The sequence below is a fragment of the Colossoma macropomum genome, unplaced genomic scaffold (assembly GCF_904425465.1).
Source record: "Colossoma macropomum unplaced genomic scaffold, Colossoma_macropomum, whole genome shotgun sequence".
NCBI lineage: Eukaryota > Metazoa > Chordata > Actinopteri > Characiformes > Serrasalmidae > Colossoma > Colossoma macropomum.
In genome coordinates, this window is record NW_023494791.1 from 16,221,120 (window position 1) to 16,246,270 (window position 25,151).

The 25,151-nt window shown below is 37.1% G+C and overlaps 1 protein-coding gene across 1 annotated transcript in view; it reads left to right on the top strand.

Moving 5' to 3' along the window:
• The window catches only part of pcdh15a (protocadherin-related 15a), a 227,642-nt gene that overhangs the window by 151,799 nt on the left and 50,692 nt on the right, over window positions 1-25,151 (top strand). Inside the window, exons 23-24 of the mRNA XM_036574114.1 lie at window positions 6,351-6,491; window positions 7,631-7,743. Of these exons, the coding sequence (XP_036430007.1) occupies window positions 6,351-6,491; window positions 7,631-7,743 (254 nt within the window). The remainder of the gene's footprint in view (window positions 1-6,350; window positions 6,492-7,630; window positions 7,744-25,151) is intronic.

Genomic DNA, 25,151 nt, shown 5'->3' on the forward strand with positions numbered 1-25,151 from the left:
ATATCACTGCAGATGTCTTTAAAAAAACTATAAGCAAGATGGAGAGGAAGTTGTTATTTGGACACACTAGATACTGAAAAATGTGGTATTATAATTTAGTTGTCGAGGTTCTGTGTAATTCTTTGTAAAATGTAAGTTCTGCTTTTTTCCTGACACTGTAAAATGAATAATTTGTACTTAATGGTCATTTTGAATAGAAATTAAATAAATTACGGGTGGTCTCTGACTTTAAAACAGTACTGAAGGTCTATTTTTGTGTCCTTTTAAGTTGTAAAGTGCTCTTATATTCTGTTCGTATTGTTGCTTCTAATCACTGTTGCAGCCACAGAGCAGAGTCCGACAAATTATAGGTTACTGGTAAGGTAGTGTTAAAAGATAGCATAGTTACAGTTATAAGTTGGGGTGGGCAGGTCTGCATCATGTAACACCCAGTCTGAAAATGCTCTGGCTGTGGTTAATGGGGATTTTTACAGCACTCCTTAACTGTAGTATAATCATTGTGATGTACAGCCTCTCATGGCTTATTGCTTTAATAAAACAGAGTGGTGAGCGCTAGATGTGACATGATTAAATGCTGGCCGTCATTATTTTGAGTGAAAGTATTTACATTTACTGGACCATGTGTATGCCTTGATTCATCACACTACCTATAAAGTCAACTAGAAATTCTGAGATTGGTTTAGAAGAGCACAGAACAAAAAGTAAATGTTTTGGATTCATTAAATGGCTCATTGCGTATTGTAGACTTCTGATATATCAGTTCTACAAAAGCCATGTTGCAATAATAATTAAAAATCTATATAGTTTGCAGCTCTAATATGTATGTGTATTGTGGTTATGCTTGAGTTGATGTCTCTGTGGACCAGTTTTCCATATAAAGAATAAGCTCAATCTTAGCCAGAATTGCACAGTCATGGAGATTCGCCTCTGAAAATCCCTTTAGCCTAGTGTGAAGCTTAATTGGTGTCAAAATAAATCGGTAAATAAATAAATAAATGAAAAAGAGAAATGGTTGTATATGTCTATATTTAGAAGAAGGACCCACGCTTACTTTTATTTCAATATCTGGTGTACTTGAATGACTGACCCCATTCAAGTGCCAGGTTCATGATTCCAGTTGTGCTGTAAATCACCATGGAGACGTTCCACATGGTTTTCTCTTGTACTTGACCGGATTTATAATGTGGCCGAATTTATAATATTCACACTGGAGACCTGCCTCTGGAGAGCAGCCCTGAACCGAAGGTTGCTGGATGCTGGTTAGCAGTGGCATGGCTGTGTTCTTTAAGGTCCTGTTCAGACACATCCAATTACAATGTTGACTTCTGTTTCTTTTAACATTTTCAGTGACTGGATGGGAGGAAGTGGATGGGATAATTGCGGTAGGTTTTGGGGAACAATACTAAAGGGCATGCGCTAGTAAAAGCTCTGCTCTGCCTTTGTGTTGTCTTTGAACCCCATGTCATGAGCTGCACAAATTCTTTTCATTTAACAACAATTAAAGAGGATGAATTATTAACCTTTTTCTCTATGAGGAACACTTGCAGTAATATCACACAGAACAGCGTAACAGCCAGCAATAAATCATTATAGTCCCTGAATAGAAACAGAAGGCTGGCTAGTACAGTTTATATGTCGGCTGAGTTTTGGCAGAAGCACCCAAGCAAAAAAAAATGTGGAAATGTCAAACACTTAACTGCTTTCATCCCACAGTTGGAGTAGGAAGTGCTTTTTAATGCCTATGATGTACCTGGTGGGGGCCCTTCTCTATCTGCGCCTTGACTGAGAAAACTTTCTGTATTTAAATGTGTGAAAATGGCTTGTGTGCTGATGACCTTGAAATACTTTCAGTGGTAATAAATGGGTAATGGAACCCAGTAGATGTGTTGCGTTAAGTGTTGTTGGCATTACCTGATAGAGTGCAACTGAGCTGCTTTTAGTGTAAAATAGCTTTAAAGCCACAAGAGATGCACCTCTCCCTCTCACTTGAATCCTCATTTTAGTTGGCCATTTTAACAATATGTGTGTGTTTCTTTACTGATTTAAGGTTAGTAATGCACTTCATGTATTTTTCAGTGTTATATTTTAGATTTGGCAAGTTTGTACATAAATTATTCTGTTGTTTCTTAATTTACTGAGCATTAACATAAGCTACATAATAGCTGTGTCACTCTGACGAATATCAACCCCTTAAAAGGCCAGGGGGGCTTCGATAACCTGAGAATAGCTCAGCCAGTTTTCACTGAAGTCTCTGTAGTTACTGAATAATAAGCTGTAGTATGTAGTAAGCCTGACATTTTAAGGGGTTAAAAGAACAGATTTATAGAATTTTCCACATAGTGGATCAGCCAAGACATGTCCAAATTTTGCTTATTTAGTTTAGAATCGGAGCTACAAGGCAAATGTTGCTAACAGTCAATTGTCACCCCAAACTTCTCTGCAAATTCATTCCCAAAACGTCTCTCAACCCGCTCAATCCCCACATCCCAAGCTTCATTAAGGTCACACAGACTTGTTGACATGGTTTGGGACATAGTGTGACTTACGGTGAACTATAAAAAAGAACAGAACTTCACTGTGTAGCTGAACGCTGCAGACCCATCATGCGAACACTGTGACACTACATTACATTCATGATTTCTGTTATTTCTATTTATACATTTTTTTTCAGTATATAAATTCAAGATTAGCAGCCATGGTGAATTTAATGGTAAAATTACATTCATTTTTATAGTTCACAGTGTTTGGGGATATATATTGAAAAGATCTAGGTGACTGTTTACTCCAAGTGTTTGTTAGCAATGTTACCCTCGGAGCTCTAAGCTAAAGAAGCAAAACTTGTACACCAAACAATGTCTTGGATGATGTCCAAGGAAGAAGAAAGGGGAGGGGATATTAAGGCTTGATCTTCAGATGGTTTGAGATGGTATGAAACCAATTAATCAATTATGAAACCAAATAAAGCAGTCAAATCAGAAATAGCTCAAAAGTAATCAAATTAGATTACATCTTTAAGTAATCTGAAAGATTGCATAACACTGTCAGAAAAAAAGTACTTTGCAGGTGCATTTTTCATTCATCGAGGTACAAACAGTGTAAATGTACCCTCAGAGGTACAGAAATAGTTTTAAGGTCCAACTGTGTACCTTAATTAAGTTTTCCTTAGAGGAAGAGTATTATATTTGTACCTTTTACCTAAAGTTTTAGAACAATAAAATGAAAAGATTGGAGATCAGACAGGTTGTGTGGAGTCATATCCAACTTAAAAAATGCAATTTCAGTGGAATTTCAAATGGAATACAGTTATATTCCCTAACTAAAAGTACTGAAGAAGTACCCATGAGGGTACCACCTCAGTGACAAGAAGGATACCTCCCCAGTGACCTCTGAGAGTGTGCTGATTACAGTTTTAGTCATGTCATTTGTTATCAGTACCAGATTACTTTTCCTAAGTAATCTACCCAACAGTGGTAGTTACATGAGAAATGCTGTACCTGATACTGCACAAAAACTAACCTGCGTCTTTGTCCGTGTGTGCTGTGTGGACGTAGGACTTTCTCTGAGGTCCCGGCAAAAGTCTCCTTAATTACAATCATTAGACTGAGTGATTTTGCCATCCCAACACCTGCTGTTTCCTCAAGTGCTGCAGTAATGGCAGGTTAGCCACAGCTGATGTGAGATATCTCATTATGGGATGTTTCAGGACATCCCTAAACTATCTAAAGGGCAGAGAATGTTACAGGATTGCAGGAACCTCTAATGGTACAGTAATGCCCAGTCATTTGGTCTTCTATTACTCTCCCCAGAGCAGGCTGTTAGGGGCGTAGCACTCGTTGACTGAGGTTGTGATCTTGCAGCTAACTGAGGTCAAATCCGCCCCCTCCTCAGTTGTCAGAATCCTGCTTTGGGCATTATTTACTTTTCTCCAAACAAGCTCCAAAAGCTTTTGCATTATTCACAATGTCAACTTTTATGTTAAATTCCACATAGGAGAAAACAAACACAACTAAAAGACACACAGAGAGAGACACAGGCGTAGTGTTAAACACACAGAGCAAGACACCATCTGGCTTTTTTTTTTTCTTTCAGTTTCCACTTTACAGTTCTTGGCTGTCAGAGGTATGACTGTGGCATATTTACTGCCCCTCCTCACACCCTCCTTTGCCCGCTTAATGCTTGTTTATGTTTACCGCAGCACAAAGTGCATAACATTCATGGAGGAGCAACTGAAGCCAGAAAAGAGAGGAGCTCCAGAGCTGGAGTTAGCGATGGAGCGAGATGTTACGTGCTGACTAAAACAAGCCCTGGAGCACGCACTGCTCTGTGAAACAACTACAAAACATGATGCAGGAAAGAGTCAGCCAAAGTTGGAGAGCGTCAAACCCAGCTACTAAAGAGAAGAGTAACACCTTTAACCTGCCACACACTCAGGCTGGTGTTGCGCTGTTGATTCGCTGTTTTGTTTTTGTGCATGTGGAGAAGGGTTAGAAGCACTGAACCTTTTCAGACAGTCTTGGTTCAGGTCTTTGAGTCGAGGAGAAATATCATCTTTCAGACAACTGTCATGTAAATGATTTATACAAATTGTGTAATTCCAAATAAGCCTTTCACATCATTGAGATTTCACTGTTTACAGATGTAACTCTCTCTCAGTAATGGCAGAGTCTGTGTTGAGAGGTGCTTCTACTTTCTTTCCGCAGTTGGTTATTCCTCAGGGCAGCTAAGGTCAACAAGGCCGTATCTCTTATTAAATAAATAACATGTTGCTGTATTACATTTAGTAGCACTGTGTTACAGTACATGCTACATGTTTGCCTGCTGTTTGTAGTGTTGATACGTCATGTGTAGAGATTGTGTATCAGTATTGATGGGCATTAATATTGGGCTGACATCAGCAGAAAATGCTGGATCGGATATTGTGAAAATAATAATAAATCCAGTCTAATCCTGTAACAAATCTAGCTTGAAGTAGCTCACGTTCACATTGTGTTATGTGATGTTGTTAGCTGTGTATTTCTTCCCGTGGAGTAATGGAGTGTTAGAGCATGATAGTCTACTTTTGGAAGCTCATCTTAATTGAAGTGATTCAATTAAAGATAGCTCATTTTAAAGCTTATTTTTTTCTTAACAATAAATATTGGATTGGTATTGGTTTGGGCCAATACTCAAGGTTTCAGTGTTCAGTGTACAAAGAAAAGGTGGTATTTTGCCATCACTAGTCATGTTGTTTTAGCTATTCTACTTATTTGCTCTCTATAGTGGAGTAGTTTAGCAACATGTTTAACTGTAAGAACATGGCAAACAATATATTGTGCCAATAAATGGGAAACTTTCATTATGATAATTAAGTTATCCTTTATGGGATACAACGGGGAAATTCACCTCTGCATTTAACCCATCTGCACAGTGAAACACCCACATACACACTAATGAACACACACACGCACTAGGGGCAGTAAGCACACTTGCCCAGAGGGGTGGGCAGCCCTATCCACAGTGCCCGGGGAGCAGTTGGGGCTTAGATGCCTTGCTCAAGGGCACTTCAGTCATGACCTGTCTGCTTAGGGCATCCCTTCCAGTCACAAGGCTGGTTCCCTAACCTCCAGCCCACGGCTGCCCCCATTATAATCAGTGTACTTGAATTAGAGACCATAATTACATACAATAAGTTTGAAGACTTCTACTTCTACATTCATACACCTTTGTACACAGCACTTTATTCATGGGCTATAGTGTGAACATGTTGTAAAATTATAGATTGTTATTATCAGTTTCAGCCACAACAAATAGTTCTCTGTGAATTATTTATTATCGTTATCAGCCCAGAAATTCTATATTGGTTCATCCCTAGTTTTCAGAACATGCCTGTGTAAGTCAAAACACTCTTATGATTGCAAATATGTAGGAATTTGCTTGAGCCATGAAAAATTCTGTCTAGTTAATGCTAGGGCTCGGGCAGGATTTATGGCTGTAGCTTTTCTTATTTCTCATTTCTGTCAAATCCAAGAAAATCACTCTTGCTCATCATAATTCCTACAAATTCTTTGTCCGTTTTAGCTGAATAGTCAGAGTTGATCAAGGACTAGGCTGGTGTTAAGGACACAATCCTTTTTGGCATTGCAGGCACACTTGTTAAAATATTTCCTTAAATTATGTCTTTTATTGCTTCTCTAAGAAACTGTGCATGTCTCTGTCTCAGACACACAGACATACACAAACAGCAAATACTAATATCCTGATGCAGACTGCTTATTTTGCAATTTCAGTATTTCTCACTAAAGTTCTAATGTGTCAGAAATAATTTTTCTTTTGAACATGTTTTTATGGTAAACTGCTGCTTTTGGCCGTAGGGAACAGCAGCCAGCAGGGTGCGATACAGAGTGGACCAGGAGCTATCCCCCTACAGTGGCAGCATCTTTGATGTACAGGAGACCTCCGGCAGGGTCGTTACCAAAGTCAACCTAAATGAGGAGCCCAGCGCTGTCTTCAGAGTGAGTTTAGACTATGCCTCACTCCTGCTACACATATATAGTGCTGTGTAAAAGTCAGAGACCACCCTTCTTTTAATGGCCACTGAATACAAGTTACTCGTTTTTCAGCATCAGGAGAAAAGCAGAAATCGTATACTTTGCAAAAAAAAAAATACATAGAAGCCTAAACAACTAAATATAATACCTATTTTTGTGTGTCCACCCTTTGCCTTTATTATAGCTTCCATTCTTTTTAGGAGACTGTGTTTCAAAGAAATCTTTAAAGTTCAGTCTTAGAAGTTGGTTGTATTGCCTGCTTCTCATGATCCAAGTAATCCCAAACACATTCATTGATGTTGAGATCTGAACTCTGGGTGACCAGTACACTGTTCTGAGAACACCAACAGCATCTTTGTCTGATTATCTAATCTCTTCAGAAAAAATCTACTGAAAAATGAGAAACTTGTACCTTTTTGACTGAAAGTTATGGGTGAGAGTTAAATAAATGAAGGGTGGTCTCTGACTTTTGCACAAGAATGTAGGAGAGCGAAATGCATGTATGGCAGATTCCATTTGTGACGGTTTATCTTTTTCAAAATGTTTTATTTTATTATGTGTAAAAATGGATATTCAAAACAGTGTATAGAGATTTGTAACAGTATCACTGATACATCCATAAGTCTTTTCTGAGAGTATCTCATTTGTAGTTTTGTACAGTACAAAACTTGAGAAAACTGAAATAGTAGCTTAACTATGGTTAATGCTTACTGTGGGGCTCACTGTAGATTTTGCACGTGTGTTGATTGTGCTTTTGTACTTAAATAAATAAATAATGTGCTTAAATAAAGATATGCTAGAAACATTTTTATAAGAGGTAGTTTTTCTATTGTTTATAGCTCGGTTGCCCTTTTTAAAGGTCACTATTTTGCACAAGAGCATATTACTTTGTAGTTTCTTGCTTTGTGTTTTTCTGAGCCAAGACCAATCTGTATAATATAAAGTTAGAAATATAAAGTAAAATATCACAAATCAAATCAAGTCATGACTTTAAAATCAAAAATGATATCAAACCTGAAAATGTGTGTATAATTACCGCACTAGAGTCTATGCACCATTTCACCCCTGTTCACAGCTGTCATCTTGTGTGTACTGTGTTGTAGCTGGTCGTGATAGCCTATGATGATGGTGAACCAGTGAAAATGAACACAACCCTGGTGGAGATCACGGTCCTGCAGCCCTCGAGAATCCCCATCTTCACTGAGGAGGAGTACCGGTCAGTTTGGCTTTCTGCTATAGTGCATCAACATGCTGCCTTTCATTTCCTGCTTTAGCTCAGTCCACTTGCCACATTTATACCAACTATGCTCCATGTTTTTAACACTCGCTACTGAGTCTTTAAATTCCTTTTTATCCAGAATGTAACCATCAGGCATATTTACTGCAGTGAACAGTTACTAACACTTACATTATAACGAGCTGAATGGAGAGTGAATATTTTAGATGTTTTTCTGCTTGCGTTGGTGACTTGAAACTGAGGACTTGACTCATCCAGTAATGTGAAATGAGGCCAACTTAACTTAAAAAATTAAACATTCAGTGCTGTGATCTAGACGCTGCATCAAGCCTGGTTTAGAAGCAGGGGTCTTAGCATGTAAGAGCATCCAAATCTTTTGAGAAAATTATAAGTCTGTATGCTGGAAGTAACTTACTACAGCATTTTCACCATAAAAAATCATTCTGGCACAGACACTCATGTATTGATCATTGATTATGATTCAGTTTAAATGACTGAACATACATTTAATTTGAGTCTTATGTCCATAGTAGTCATACCTTGTAGCCTTAAAGACTGTGTGTATTTAAACAATTAAATAATACCGTTTATTGATCCACGTTTAGAGTAATTTAAAACTGCAGAAATGAAAGACTAGTGAAAGCGATTATCTCAGCTTCCTTGGACGCATACCAATAAAGGGAGATTGCAGGAATTAATTTAATATCCCACAACTCCCCGTTTCCCTTTTGCTGTGAAGATATTGATTATTTTTACCACTGAACCTGAAAGATTTGCAGACTGAATATATGATTTCTTCATTGCCTGTATTGCCTGTTCTTGAAGAAAATTCTATTTTTTGTTTTTTTTTTTTCCTCCCAGAATAATTCAGTGCGTGTTTTCCCAGGCACACTCTGAATGGCAGTGTGCTTAATGAGGATTCTGTATGAATATGCAACTAGAAGTGCTGACACTAGCTGGGAGAGGGCATTCTGAAGGATTCTATTGTTTCCACGCAAAGCTGAGGGGGCCTGCCTGCGGTTTATGAAACTTCTCCTTTGGCTGCTTTAAATATTAAATGTGTTTGACTTGCGGGCGTGTCGAGAGTGGCTCGTCTGGGCTGCGTGATGGGTCAGCGTTTTAGGGCATGCAAGCGGCGAGCTTGCAGTATTGATTGTAATAAAAGTGCTGGAGGTCACAAGACATTACTGATTTTGATTAGCTCCATGGCCTCACTGCCTGCTCCAGTAATAGCTCTCACCTGTGATAAAGACGCCCAGCTGTATCAAAGCAGAGCCCTTGACCCAAAAGAGAAATTACTTTGTTCATGCCGTTTGATTTTACTCTTAGCCTGCGAGCATATTTTGTCTGCTAATGTTAATCACCTTCAAGCTTTAATTTGTTATTATAATATGATTTTGATCTGAAGTGCAGCCCTTCATGTGTTTACTTAATGTTTGCCTTTTTTGCTGTGCTTTGTAAGATGTGATAAGGAAAATGGAATGTGTCCCACTGGTTCGCTGTTCTCTTTCTCAGCTGTAGAGCAACAATCGTTTCATGCATTTCTCTGATGTAGCTTGTTGCTATGATGCTGTGGATAGTTATATAAATGCTGGAGTGACTTTCATCTCTGTATAAGTGTTTCTGTAATCAAACCGAAAGAGGTTATGAATCAGAGGTTATGAATAAGCTAAGATTTGAATCCTTTGAGTTAAAACAGGTATGTTTAGGGCAGGAAAGCACAGCACTGTGGAACACCACAACTGGTCATAGGAACAGTCCTCAAAAGCATTGGTCCTCCTGGTCTTTAACCTGTAGAAGACAGTACTGAACATTATGGCCAGAATTATATTCTAAGCAGCTTAAATTCAAATAAGGAGTAATATTGGCTGATACAACTGAATATGGCCAAAAATTAAACAGATACCAACAGTGTTAGTTAATCAGTGCTTTACTAACTGAAGTGACATCTGACAACTGTAAATTGTCAGATATGAATTTTGGAACATTTCCTAAACTCATAAACAGTAGAAACACAAACCCTGAAAAAGGGTATAGGATTCTCGTTTGTGAAGCAGTTGCATGGAAAAAAAATAAGTATATGAACAAATACATTCTTTAAGTTTTCTTAATTTGTCAGTGATTGAGTTCATTTAATACATTTTATTCATTTGCAACCATTTGTAAATTAGTTTGTAACCATTGCAATTCATTTGTAAATTCAGACTGATGTTTTTCAGTGTAAGTGCAGATTTACTAAGAGAGGCGCTAATTACTGACAGTCTATGGACGATCTGTGCCATCAGGTGTGACCAATTTAGTGGATTATCTATTAAAAGTTTCTGTGCATAAGAACACAGCCACAACTTTGTAATTAACATATGAACAGCGCAATGTATCCACATGTTCAGCTCCCATGCTTGTCCATCTGCTTGAAGTTCAAACTGTGACTCATTAATTTGAAATAGCTTTTCTTGACTTTTTGATTTGAAAGTCAAATTATTGACAACGTGAGCTGTTACTTATTGAGAAAATAATAAAGTAACAAGAAAGTCATTATTTCAACAATATATGTAATTATTTTGAGAAAATAAGATGTTATTTTGACTTGAAATACGTGTTTATTTCCAGCCAGTGGCATGAACTGAACTTGGGTTCTTCGGCTGAATGCATTTCGAACAAAAAAGTGTAAAATCCCTGTTTAATTTCACTGAGCTCACCAAGGTCATTTGAGAACTCTATGATTTTTACCTCTTAGCTACATGCAGTAAATCACAAAACACAGAAACTACAGTGCACAGGAATATATCACAGTAAGAATAATGTCACATGACAGGCATTTACAAGTCTTTTTACATCAAAAATAAAAAATGAATTTGAAAAATTCTCTTTTCTCTCTGAGTTTAAACAGTGGCAGTCATGTTAATGCTAACAATAAGACAAGCTTTTCACAGCCGTTAAATAATACATAGTTAGTATTTGCTATCAATCTTGATAAATTGGAGTGGGTGCTTCATTCTAATGATCTCCACCAAATATTTTGTGCTTTTAAAGAGGAAACTACTGATTTTTGTTGATTTTTGTGTTATGTTATCCTCGTGCTTAGGTCAGCGTTAGGATTAAATGCATTTTACGTAATGTTATTTTAACCACGTTAATGCTGATAATGTCAGCCGATTATCTGCCAACCCACATATCAGTCAGGCTCTACTAAAGTGTTAAGATATCAGTCACAAAGATGATGGTCTTTCTGGCTAACAATGGTCCTCCAACTCCAATTAGAACACACTTTAAAGCTTTCTAATTAACAGCTCTCAGTTAACTCATGATAACTGTAATTCAATATTGACCAAAGGACATTTCATGCATTGAAAGGGTGTGATATGCATAATTTCATACTGACCATGCGCTACTGTAATTAAGCCTTCTTAATGAGGGGTTGTCTAATGATTGGACATAAATTATTTCATGTTCATTACGTCAGTGTTTCCAGTTATTAAAAGCTGTACATGTCTCAAATGAACCTCTGCAAACTTCAGTTCAAAAGTTAATCAAATCACATGTAAGAACGTGCTCGCAGATACTCTGTACCAGCCTGCATAGCCAAATGGGAAAAGGGGGTAGCCTATTATTTTTAAGATGGTAAAAAGCACTAATAATGTTTTTTATTTAGCCAAACATATGAGATCTTTAATATAGAACTGCTTGATTAAACTTTTCCTACTTTTCTATGACAATTTTAACTGTAGATAATGATTCCCTTCTCCCTCATTTGTGCTGCTGCTCTAATACAGTTACTTACATTCAAGATGATGATGCTCATGCATAGCAACGGTTTCCATAGTGATTGTAATTCAAAGGGCAGAGCTCTCTCTAATTTAAGCATGATGCACTGTACTGTATATGTGTGGGGTGATGATAATGACACTTCCTTTTTAGACAGGACAAAGGAGCGTGCATTGATCAAACCGAAATGCTGAATTGAGCAGATGCTGTCTTTGGTCAGGCCTCTGAACATGATAACATTAGCATAGCAGACTAAACAGCAGTCACGCTTCTGTTAGACACGTCTGCAAACAAGCGTGCTGCCTGTATTTATCAATAATTGGCAAATTAACTACACAGTATAAACAGTGTTGAATGTGTGTATACAATAAGCAATTATAGCACAACAGTACTTTGCTTGCCTGAACATCTATCTAACAGGGCTGGGTAAACAAATCTTGCCAGGAGTGAAACCATTGTCAGGGGCGTTGATAGAGTAGACCAAACTAATTAATTGCAGTTTCAGTATCTCATTTCCTATTGGCTATTTACTGTATAACACTTACGAGCAAGCTTATTCCCATGAATGCTTACATGGCCGTCTGTGGTTTATGGAAAAATGGTGCAGTACATTCTAGTGCATCTATAATAATAGTGACTAGAAAAGTTTTGTAGTTTGTGTTGTGCTCTTTGTTGGTATAAAATTAAATAAAAAATCCAATCGATTTGGAGATATGTCTGTCTCTAAACATTTATAAATTTCCACTACTTGCGGCTGTTGTTCACTCACTGCTCTCAGATGGCCTCTCTTTCCTGGACTGAAACAGATTAGTGTTTGAAACTACTGCTACAGTCATGCATCACAGTACTGTCCATTATAACATTACAACTCATATACTAGCCTGGAAGGTTACATCACGTCACAGTATGTCTTTGAGCACAAATACAGTGCTGTATATCAAGGGATTCTGAGTCGATAACAGATGTAGAAAAGTATGTCATCTCTGACAGTTTGAACCAAACAGGTTTTAGAATGATCAGCTAGTTTTGCTGTTTTATATATTGAGTACACATTTCTCCATACAAAAGTTCATGTAAGCACGAAATTAGTTAGTAACCTGGTAGCCATAAAATTTTGAAGTTCATTGAACTAATAGTAAGTTATTGGACCAATAACCTGTGTTTTACATTCTGTTAATTTGTATGGTTACTTTGATCAACATGTTTTTGTAAGCATAAAAGCCTGAAGAATCAGTTAACCTCTGGAAATCCAGATCTATTGTTTTTTCTTTGCTATACACTGAAGTTATGTATTAATTTATATGTAATCACATAATTACATCAATAATTACATATTTAATTACATAATGAATTATATATACATTTGATTATATATACATTTTCAGTTCTAGTTCAAAATTACAAAACTGTGGCAAAACTTCAGCTGTAATCAAACAAGACCATCCCAATAACTTTTCAGCAAAATCAGCTCATAATGATACAATATCTTCTCTTCTGATAAACATAAATGTATTGATTGAAAGCATACTTTCAACAGAATTTCATGGTTTGTTTCAGTGAACTGCAAGTGAGAAATATTAACAATAACAATGAATTTGAATGTCACACTGTTATATTACCATGTAAACAATGTAAGAAGGGTGTTCCTTGGAATTATTTTTGGAACAGAAAAAAAATTTGGAACAGGAATGTGTATTATTTTTATATTCACATATTTTGGGATTCATATTTAAGGATTGTTTGTGCTTCTGATGGATTTGAATACAGATGCAGTTACATCACAATAAGTTATTGGGATAAAGTTCAGAACAGCTATAATCCAGCACTCCTGCAGATCATGGAGGGTAAATGCCTTGCTGAATGGTTCAGTGGTGCCAGCTCTGTGGTATATGTGAGGTGGCATCTCACTGGGGTGTATTGACTTGTTAACACCTTGTTCCAACTCTTCATCAGTTTCGAGTGTTGGCCCAGACCTGCGGGCAGTGCCAGTGGAGTGTAGAGTCACATACGCTAACCACTGGGCCACCACAACCTCTCATTACTGCTTTATATGCTCCAAACTGTGCTCCATTTGGCCTGGCTTTCCCTGAGCTGCTGAGTCTGTAGTGTAATGCAAATAAACAGAGAGGGCAAATCATGTACCAGGAAAATGTGTATTTTGACTGCTTTCAACATACTTTAAGCATGTTTAACACCAAGTTCTCTATATATTTTGGAATGACTATACTAGAGTGTACTAGTGCATAGTGCACTGATGCATCCTCACAAATTCAAACGGGGTTTATTATAGAGCCTAATCAGTACAAAAATCGATATAGATTTTAAGAAGCTAAAAATTCGGCCAATAAAACTGTTGTAGTCAAAAATTAAAAAGACCTGAATAGTTTTAATTAGACAGTGCTATGTTGAGTGATATAATTGTTAAACTTGACTGTCAGTTCTCAAATTTCTTAAAATCAAACAGCAGAAACTTGCAAAGTCTCAAATATTATCCATTAAACCTCATTATCGGCCAAATGAATCCATCATAGAGTATATGTTTATTTTTTGGGCTCATTCAATTTTAACGGCCGGGAAAGCTAAGGGAATGCCTGAGAAGCTAAGTGACTTTATGTCTGTGCACTGTCTAGGGAGAGGCCAGAAGACAGTGACTCAGGTGACTGCCAGTGTGTATGAGCCAGAGCTGCTGGCTGTGTGGCTTTGTGCTGAGCGATTGGAAAGGACTGTTATGCTGTGTGTGTTGGGGTTCGGGGGGGGTGCACTTGCATAGTTGCCATGGCCAGGGGGCACAGTTTGATGGACTTTGGCACTCAGATACACAGTGCTGTGAGGTCTGCACACTGGACTGATTTAGCTGCCAATCCACTACAGGTATTTTATACAGATGTCCTGTGCACTAGATGTTATGGACTGGTCATATCTACTAATATGACAGTATTTTCACATCTTTTACTACACGTTTTTGATGTGCAGATTTTTGCAGTTTGGACTAAAACTTAGTTGAACCTGGTCTGATAATGATAATTGATCATTCACACCTTGTTTTGCCTGGTACTGTTGTGCAGTACTTGGTTAACTGTTCAAGATGGCAGTACTTGAATACTGAAAAGAGCAGTTGTTGTATTTCATGGTGGGAACACAGAAAAAAATATACAGTGAAATGTGATGTTTTTTCTGATTTTTGCAAATAAAACAGTTTTTAGGCAACCTTAAAATTTGGAGTTGATTGAATTTCGAATAATACGTTGACAGAACATGAATCTATGGTTTGGGTCTGTGACGGAGCTGCCCCCCGCCACAATATATATGCAAAGACTTTCTATGTAATGGAGACATTTCATATTCAAACAGACAGACACATGCTGTTTCTAAAAAGCCTTTATTAATTGATAGTGTTTATGCTGGAAAGCTGAAGTTGAATGGTGAACAAGAGCAAACCTGCAGAGAAAAAAAAGAGGAAAAAAAAGCTTAATGTTGAATATGAACTGTTTTATTTATAAAATGTTAAGAGTTAATGTTGTTTGCTTTAGCAATATAAATAAACAGTTTAAGCACTGTTATATTTTTGAACACTAATGGGGGAAGTCAAGAAAGGGTTTAATTGAGTAACTAAATTAAATCAGAAGGGAAAAGTACTTACCTGTGAATAGATTCTAGAGGAAGCTAGTTATGTCTTCATCCAGGGAGGAAAACAGTAGCCTTTGTCTGGTGAGTTTTTACTGTGGAATTTTCCTGTGCAAAAACCGGAAGTGACGTTACATCACTTCCTGATTTGCTCTATAAAAGTCCTAGAGGGAGCAGAGTGAGTTAGTCTGGTGGAGAGGTCGATGAACTATGGTTGGCGCCCAGAAAACCGCTAAAATTGTGATTGAATAATGGACTATTCATACTAAGTTGTATATATTTGTAAATATTGAGTTTCTTTGTTTTTTCTTTTCCTTTTTTTTGCACTAGGTAAATTGCATTTTTTGTGTTTTCTTCACTGAGATTCAATAAACACCTGCTTTTGCACCCTAACCTGAAACATACCCACGTGCCCTTTCCACCGGACCATCACAGTGTCCCATCAGCTTGTTATTATTATTTAGTTCAAATAACTCAAAATTTTAAGGCAGCCCTGACACAAACTTTAAGTTAAAACCCCAGAATTTTTTTTCCAGTGTAATTTGCTACTCAGAAAGATGAGTGCCTGAGTGTGAGCGCCTTGCCAAGGACATATTCCTAAAGAAGTGTTGCTAAGGAAGTGTTTCTAAGTAATTTTTTTACAGTGTACTTTGCAACTCAGAAAGACAAGAGCCTGAATGTGAGCACCTTACCAAGGATGTATTGCTAAGGAAGTGTTGCTAAGGAAGTGTTGCTAAGTATATTTTTTTACAGTGTACTTTGCTGCTCAGAAAGATGAGTGCCTGAGTGTGAGCACCATACCAAGGACGTGTTCCTAATGAAGAGTTGCTAAGTACCTGTTGCTAAGGATGTAACTGAAAAAGCAGTGATAGCATGGCTCTTATTGCTCCAGCTGATGTTGGCTATGTCCAGAAACATATAAAGAGAAATGTATTTCTCTGACAAATAACATGTTTGCATATTGTCTACTGAAGAGAAAATACTTAGCGTAGGAGACAGTGAGTCCTCATCAGCATCAAACATGACATCTGTTAGCTCTGTTAGCTCATTAGCTCATCTGAAGAGGCAGCTTCCATTACTTACCCAACATGAAAACCTACCAGTGTCCCTCGGCTATTTATGAATAATATAACACATTTGCTGCATTCTCCTGTATTTTTGTGCAACACCAGTGCTGTAAAGGTAAACCTATACCCCTACATTATTATAGTCAGGCATATTTTTTTGTCTTTTTGTGTTGCTTTTCCTTCCCTGTGGTTAACCCAATATTTATTCATGAACTCTTATGGATACTTGATTATCAAGATTTGTTGGAATGCACATCCTCAGCTGACACTGATACCAATAACTGATGATTTGCATTTTTTTTGCATTTTAAATTACGTACTTTATAATCCATGTTTATAATGAGCCAGTTGGAGAACTTTACATAAGGGTAACAATTGTTTATAAACATTTACAGTTTTTTCACAGATGCTCTTATTTAGAGCGATTATCAATGTTAAGAGAATGTAGTGTTGAGAGTGTTCTGGATGGATTCCTGTTAGTATAGCAATCTTTCAATCTTTTGTGTGTGCCAATAGTAGCAATATCCTGTGCAGTTGAGTTAGCTGAAGTGTATAGAAATGCTCAGAAAAAGTGACTACACATGCTAAAGCTTAGACAGTAAATTACTGGTTATAATTATCAGATATAAGTCTAAAATCAGAGTGATAATAATTACGGTTTGCTAATACAGTTGTTCTTTGTCATATTTTTAAATATTTGTTGTGCATATTTTTGTGCACAAATCTTGATTAGATCTAAACAATATCTTCATTATATTTTATAGTAATCGAAAACAAAAGAAATATATTGAGTATGAATGGAATATTTTTATTTTTATTTATTTATTTATTTTTGTTGACAGTGAAGCTCCAATGATCATATGTAGCCAGACACTCGCTTCTCATGTTAAGCGAAGTAACCTGGTGAGCGACTTTAAGGACATCATAGCATGCACATTTTGGTGAAAATATTCTGCTTTGAATACACAATACTATATTCTGCATTTACAGCTCTACGTTATTCATACACTTTTATTGAGCCTTAGAATAATCGGGAGTTTGGGGGTTGCTGGGTTTGAGTGCAGCAACAGTAAAGACGATTAAGTTGTATTTTGCTTACATGTCCAGGGATTTGAGCTTTGGTTTTAATTCTGCTGCAGGTTTATTCGCTATGAAGTTTGTTCTGTGAGGGGTAAGCGTTCAAACGCCGAGTGCTGACTGAAACAGAAGCTGAGGAGGAGTAGACTGCTGAAAAGCCTGGAGAAGAAAGGGAGCACTAATGGTGTGGGGTGTAGAGGAGATAAAGTGTTTCTCCATAGACCTCATTAGCCTGCCCTCTGTAACTGTGTGCTTCTGTAGGACTGATAACAGCACACAGTGAGAAAGAGAAGAGCATGTGCTCACACACTTGTGCTGCTCATACACATCCGTATGTACTCTTTGTTAGTGGTGCTTGGTTTGTTAAAGGTCAGTGTATCTTTGTGCAGCTATTATGAAACATCCAACAAGACTGCCATAATGGAGCTTTGGGCCAATGATATTGTTTGATCTCAAGGTATGCATGAAAAGAACCGTAGACAGGCAGACCAGTGAATTGTCCACATTCTTTGGTCCACATTCTTCATTAGATACAGTTAACTACATGGTCCGCATTCTTTATTAGCTGCTGTCAGAGGCATCACTAGAGATTTATGGATAGGGGGGCTATGCTGAAGGAGTCTCCTTCAGCTTCTTTCTCTCTCTGCCAGTATTTAGTATCATGTAATTTTATTGAACTCAGATTTACAAGAGCTCAGTGATTAATGAGAGACGACTATTTTTTTTGTTGTTTGAGCTGATAATCTTCTCACCTTACTGGCCTCCTTCTGAGCTGCTGCTTCTTAAGTTCCAGCTACAGATTGAGGAATTTAGGGATATTAAATTATGTTATGATCAACACTGTGATGGTTTCACTTACTGTGACACAACAATTCATGGCTAATACTAGTGTGACTGTCTCAAATACTAAAGAGAAAGGCCAACATGAAATATGATTAAACATACACTTTTTCAGAAATGAATTTAAGTTATTATTAATAATAATTGGCATAAACAAGTATTCCGCCAAGAAATGTAGTTCTTTTAGAGTATGGTATTGTTGCTAAGCAACCATGGACTGCGGAGTGAGGGGAAGAACGTTCGGTCGCCCATCACTGTATACTGAGGTCATTTCATGAAATTTTTAACTTTTTGTTATATAAGAATGAACATATGAGAACACATTGTGATTTAACGTTCACTTTATAAGTATTTTTTAGTCAACAGATTACCACTGTGAGTCTTACTTACCACCAGTCCAGCGGTGCCCCTCTTCTCGTGCTGGGGCTGAATCCCAAACGGCTCCCTGCTCCCTACATAGTGCACTATGAAGGAATTTAAATACTGGATGCTGCACCTCAGTGGTGCAAATTAAAGCTAGGAAATAGTCATTTGGGACTTAGCCACATCCTCACTCGATAAATGATGCAGTATTTGGCTGTAGAGGCTAGAATTTCTAAACTTTCATAGCTGGCACGCTGTTTAGGGAATACAGAGCGGTTTGGGATTCAGCCTGGGTTTGACACTATTTCTGACTGAAACATGGACATTTGAAGCATGTAAACCATTCAAGTGACATTTTTAGACTAAATAACAATTAGTGTTAAAGGCACCCTAAAATTGGTCTAGCGATGCCTGTGGCTGCTGAGTTGGCACTTTATAGAAAAGGCAAAATTGTAGGGTGCAATTTAATTTCTTGAAAACATCTACAATATTAATTTTGTTCGATTCTTATTTTGTATGCATGTGAATGTCACACTGATAATAATGTAAGGGGTGTAATTAAAGTGTGCTTAATCAGGTAAATTACCAAACTGTACTGGACATCGGCCCTCCAGGACTGGTGTTGTGCTCCCCTGATCTCATGAAATTTGTTGCCATCATTTTTCCCATTATAGCCTATGCTTTATATCAGTGTTTCACCATAAATCAAAAGTGAGAGTAGCCTTGAGCCACATCAGTAAAGTCAAGCTGCTCAGAGACAATGACACTGAGACAAATGAGGTGGAAATCTTTAGATTCTAAAAATAAAAAAGACACGCCACACAAAGTCTCTATAACAAAAGGAGATGATTCAGTCACTCCTGCTTTTTATAGCTGTAACTGTAAGGCAGGGACAAACTGCTTAACAACAGCTCTGTCCTAACAGGGTGTAAAGGGTGTGAAGGTTGAGTGCTAGAGGGTTGCATTAGATTGAATGAGATTTTTGCAGCATTCTGTGTCGTATGTCGGCGGAGCAGGGATCGGTAGATTCAGGCAGAGTAAGTTACAAAGATTTTATCTTCTGTGTATTTGTGCCACGACCTTTACTTTTAAATGCCCTTAGTTAGTATTCATGCCAGGGATCACTGTAGACAAACGCTAATGAAGTTTGAAAAGGTAAAATAAGACACAGGTTAAAGGCTATTTCCTGAGCAAGCCCTTCCCAAGCTGTCAAATAGCACCCCCCCCCACCTCTCTCTCGGTGTGCATGCTTATGTGTGTGTGTGTATGTTTTTTTATATTTTCAGGGGCAAAATATCCTGACTGTTGGAAAACCACAAAGAAAGACTCCTGACTGACTGAATGATTCTCACTTTGTAAAGTGCTTTTTACTAGAACTATAAAGCTTTTTTAATCCTTTTTTTCTGAGGTTAAGGTTATGGTTCAGTATAGCATTACTTATATAGATGTTTCTACGACTACAGGCAATTTTGGCGGTCAAAATATTCAGAAAAACATTGAAAAACTTGTACTTGTGGACCTTTTTGCTATTTTTGAATATGAATGGCAACCGCAATAACACAATGGATACATTAGTTGCAAGCTGTTTGGGAAGAACATGCAGAAAATATTGACTATGAAAGGATGATATTTACTTTGCTTTTCTGTGACTCCAGAGTCGTCTGGATTAGGTTTTCCATGCTTTTGTGCTAAAGTGCTCTTTAGCTAATTTATGTTTCCATCAGAAGTAGGTTTCCATTAAAAAGGTGTAATTTTGTAATTCAGTAATTATTTATACCGCGACCCAGAAGGATAAGATGGATGGATGGAAGTAATTATTTATGCATTTGAAGATTGAATTGGACATAAATAAAACCGACATTTTGACCCAACACCAATATCAGTGTTTTTCAAAGAAAATAAATGTTTACTGCCAAGACAAATAGCATTTTAAATATACATTTTCAGCTGCCTAAGACTGTTACACAGTACTGTATATGCAGTACATAATAAACAGTAAAATAATAGTACAGTATATAATATAGATGTGACTTATTTATGATGCCACATCCTGACATTGTATAAAAACGAACATGTGTGTGTATGTGTATGTACACAGTAATAGCAGTGCTCATGTTGCATCTGTGTTGGTCTGTTTATGTATCTTTGTCCTGTCAAGAAGCATTAAGTGGACAGACTTGAGGAAGAAATTGGGGTCTGGAGGTGACTTGAGCAGCGAGGCTGGGTCAGAGCTACTCTAAAGCAAAGGTTCACCTACATTGACAACGGCCAAGTGAAGATCCACATTGATTACGATGCTTTTCCCTCGCTCAGTAAACAGAAGGTCTGTTAGAGCTTTCAGTGAACACTAAACCCTGCAATACATAACAGGTTGTAACCTTGCAATTAGGCCAAAAAGTCCATACTGTGTCCTTGAGTAGTGTTCTGTATATTTTATAAATGACTGTGTAGCATGCCAGTTTAGCTATGAAAAGCACTGGTTATCAACAACATTACTTTTCCATGTCCTCAGCATTACAGCAATATGAGCATGAAACTAGTCTGGAACACTGCACCGAGAATATCATGATACATATTCACACGGATTAAGACTTCTTAATAGGCTAGACACACATATGTCTGCTTTCAACACACATACACATATATACATACACTGTAATAGAGTTTCTTCTTTTGCTGCTATGCCTTGTCAGTTTCTTTGTTGTTCTGCCGTAGGCCAGTGTATTTCTGACACCTCTGTGAACACTGTTGCGTCTGGTGCGTGTGTGTGCATGCATGTGAGAGAGCAAGAGCATAATGTGTGCCTCAGGGCTGAGCAATATTGTGGAAGAAAGTCACATTGCAATATTTTATGTGTTTGTGATAAATACTGCATCATTTGAAAAATAAAAAAAAAGGAAAATGTACCCAGATCAACTATTCCCAAATAGAGCTCACTATCAGTGTAACAATGGAAAGGATGTGTCTAGAATGTAGGATGTGTATATGAACTGAAAAGACAATTGAAGCACTGTATCAACTGTGTATATGTACAGGTCTGTGGCCATTTTTCTCAGCATTCTTTGCTTTGCTCTTACTTGTGATATCTGTTGCTCTCCAGCTAAACAGAGACAGAGCACTCCTGACATTTCTCAAGTGTCTTCAGCTTTCTCATCACTGTCATTGAAAAGCATAAGTAGTCTGTCAGTACAAATCTTGAAGAAAGTCTTGTTTTTTGAAACGGTGGGGTCACATGTTGAAAAGTTGTGCTGGACCTACTTGCATGCTGGAATATATTAACAGTTTGTTGGCAGTAATGTTTATAACCATGGTGTGGGAGGGTCTGTAAAACTAAATCTTCGCTTTGATTAATGGTGTGGGACAAGAATAAAACTGCCATTTTGACCCAACACTAATATAAGTGCTTTTCTTAGAAGTTTGCTGCCCAGAAAAATAGCATTTTAAATATCATAGATGCCTAAGACTGTTACACAAGACTGCATATGCAGTACATAATAAAAAGTAAAGTAATAGTACAGTATATAATACATATGTGACTTATTTATGATCCCACATCCTGACATTGTGTAAAAACAGATGCGTGTGTGTATCTGTATGTAAATTCTCTGTTATAACCTGAACTGCATGGAGTACTGATTCTGTGGCAGAACCAATCAAAGTCTCCATTTCAACTGGGAGGCAGGACATCTCTCAAACAGTAAAGCCTTCGTGAGTTGGTGCTCAGTGAGTCAGGGAAGCTGCAACTCACTAACCCAGTAAAAATGTTTGTACTGCGATACACAAACTAATGCACTTTGTTACTGCATTGTGTGAATTCACTAAATGTCAGTTTTGATTTTTTTCTTTTGCACCTACCTTTTTTTGTTGCAGACCTAGTGAACGTTTTTTTTAATTTTATTAAAATGACATGTAAGGTAGTTTTAGTAAATCACTGAGTAGCATTTTTTTTTTTGGAAACACTACATTTGCCCCACTACTTTCGGAGGTGTCGCGTCAGCCCTGTAAAATGCGATGTTTTTTAGGCTAAAAGGTAAGTTGTGACTGGGCCAGTAATGTTTGCCGACATTTAGTATTTCTTTCTGTGTTTTTCTTGAAGACTTTAGTGCCTAAACTGCCTCTTTGGTGTAAACTTAACCCACATGAAATCTAATGTGGATTTTAGTGGGGAATAATATTGTGCAGTAATATTGCCGTTAGTTTGCAAATTAACCAAGCGAAGGCTGTCTACAGAGGAATACGCCAGTAGCTGAGTGAAACATGCCCATAACCGAGTTAAATCAAAGATCATATGAATCCTCTCTGGTTAAATATGACAGTGAAATACGACGGTAACTGAGTTGAATCTGCTCATGGCTAAGTTAAATATGCCAGTATGTTAACTCAGTAAATCTGCCAGCGGCTGAGCAGAATAATCATTTGAAAATTGTACATGGGCTTTGAGCCATTTGAAAATTCTGAATTACTTGAAACAAAAGGCACATAAGGCACACACCAGCTAGGAAAAAGTCTGTGAATGAAAGAGAAGGCAACATTAGAATACGCAAATCATACTCTGCTCGTTATTTAGGGGTTTGTGTGGATCCAGACCATCAGTTATGCTAGTTTTATCATTTTATATAAAATATGTACATATAGTTGCTTAAGATATACTCCCTTTTCATTTGATTCACACAATACAACAGCAATCTCTTTAAGATCTCACAGTGTATGTGAGGATTTACAGCAAATAAACAAAGTTTCGAACCCTGCCAATATGACGGAACTATCCTATAATGCGGCATGATGTGACGTCCATTTCCAAGTTCTATTGTTGGAGTTTAAACACAACAATGTCTATTCAAACGCTCAAATAACATCTATTAATAAACAGGATGCTCACAATACATAGTAAAACATTTAGTGGTTTGTTAGTTAGAGGCTCTTATAGACACTTTTGTGATATCGGTATTACAAAGCCTGGTGTCATGATAGCGATTAAGGAACAATTGCACAGCAGTACTGCACATTTGCGTGCTCTTGAGAGAAAGAGGAAGATAGGATCAGAGCTGTTTGTGTTAGAAAACACGCTCCTCATTCAGCCGTCATGTCTTCTTTTTCTTTGCTTTAAGGTAATTATGACTATCTTGTTCACATAAAGCCAGTGCTGTTGTTTTCATAAGAGTATTCAGTGTTTAAATAAGAAACCTACTGTTGACATGCTCCTCTACCACTGAAATGCCTTTTAAGTGCTATAAGTGTGTACTTATTACACTCATACTTCAATGGTATAATGTGGACAAGATCGCTGTGTAGAGAGGTTTGTTTTCTTTGCCTTTGTAGCTTCATCCTTACTGTATGATCTCTGAGTTTAAATTGGATTCTGTCAGTTCTGAGATCTGAAAGAGAATCTCACTTTCAAACATGTCATCAAGGGCAAATGGTTTAAATTGGCCTCTGAGTCTCTTCTCATAGATTACTCTGCACTGATATCTTTTTAATTAGCCTCATTTGTGAGATGAGCTCCTTAAGAGCCTGGGCAAAAACCGGGTATGAATAATGTCTGAATTAAAAATTCCCAGGCAAGGCTATGCATTATTGTTTTGTTTCATTCTTAGTCATTAAGATGCTGATTTACTGATACACATGAGTATTTAACCTTGTTTAATTTGCTGAATATTGCAGTGTGGTTTTTAGTGGATCCTAAAAGAGTGGGACATGTAAAAATGTGCATCAGTAACAGCTCGTTTATGCAGTTTATTGGTGTTTAGGATAATAAATAATGACATATTACCTACCTATTATAACATCCCAAAGTATGTTCAGTCTCATCTCATTTAGGTATACACTTATATAGTAGGTGTTTTATTGATCTTGGGCAGAGTTAGAGCTTTTTCCTCTTCATTAATTAATGAACTCTGAGGCTTCAGCTTAGGACCGCAACCCTGACTGTTGCTGAATATAGCAGCGTTGTAGCCTTCATAGCCATGAACATTGTGCTTTCTGCAGATCGTACCTGGAGGACAACCCTAAGATCACATGTGTTAAAATAGAATTAAAGAGATAAGTGTGAATAAACAATACTTTATTCATAAATATTACATATAAAATACTATTTTGTAATTATTTTATTGTAAAAAATCCCATTTTATATAAAACACACATGAAATAGAATCTTTAGGTAAAATATTATTTTATATCTAATATTTATGCATTAAATATGATATATATATATATATATATATATATATATATATATATATATATATATATATATATATATGATAATATGATTATGGTATGGTTTTTCTTTTAACGTTCATATGTAAAATATGTTTATTTAGATTTGGGTGGGCCTATTTAGGGGGCTATACAGTCTATTTTTTTACCTGTTATTCAGAAAGCACTTGAAGAGCACTTAGTTTGCAGACTCTAAAGAAAAGACAGTGGAATGAGTGAGGGAATGAAAGAGTTGACATCATCCTTTCATCCGCCCCAGGGTCATGATGATGTTTACAGGATGAAATCTCTCGCCCTGTTATTCCTCTTCTCTCTGACTCTCTCTTCCTTTTTCTTACTTCACTCTTTTGTGCAGGTGTCAAACTAAGACACAGCAAAGAGACAAGTCACTCACTATTTCAATCTTTTTTTTCCCAAGTGTGTCTCTTCTGAAAA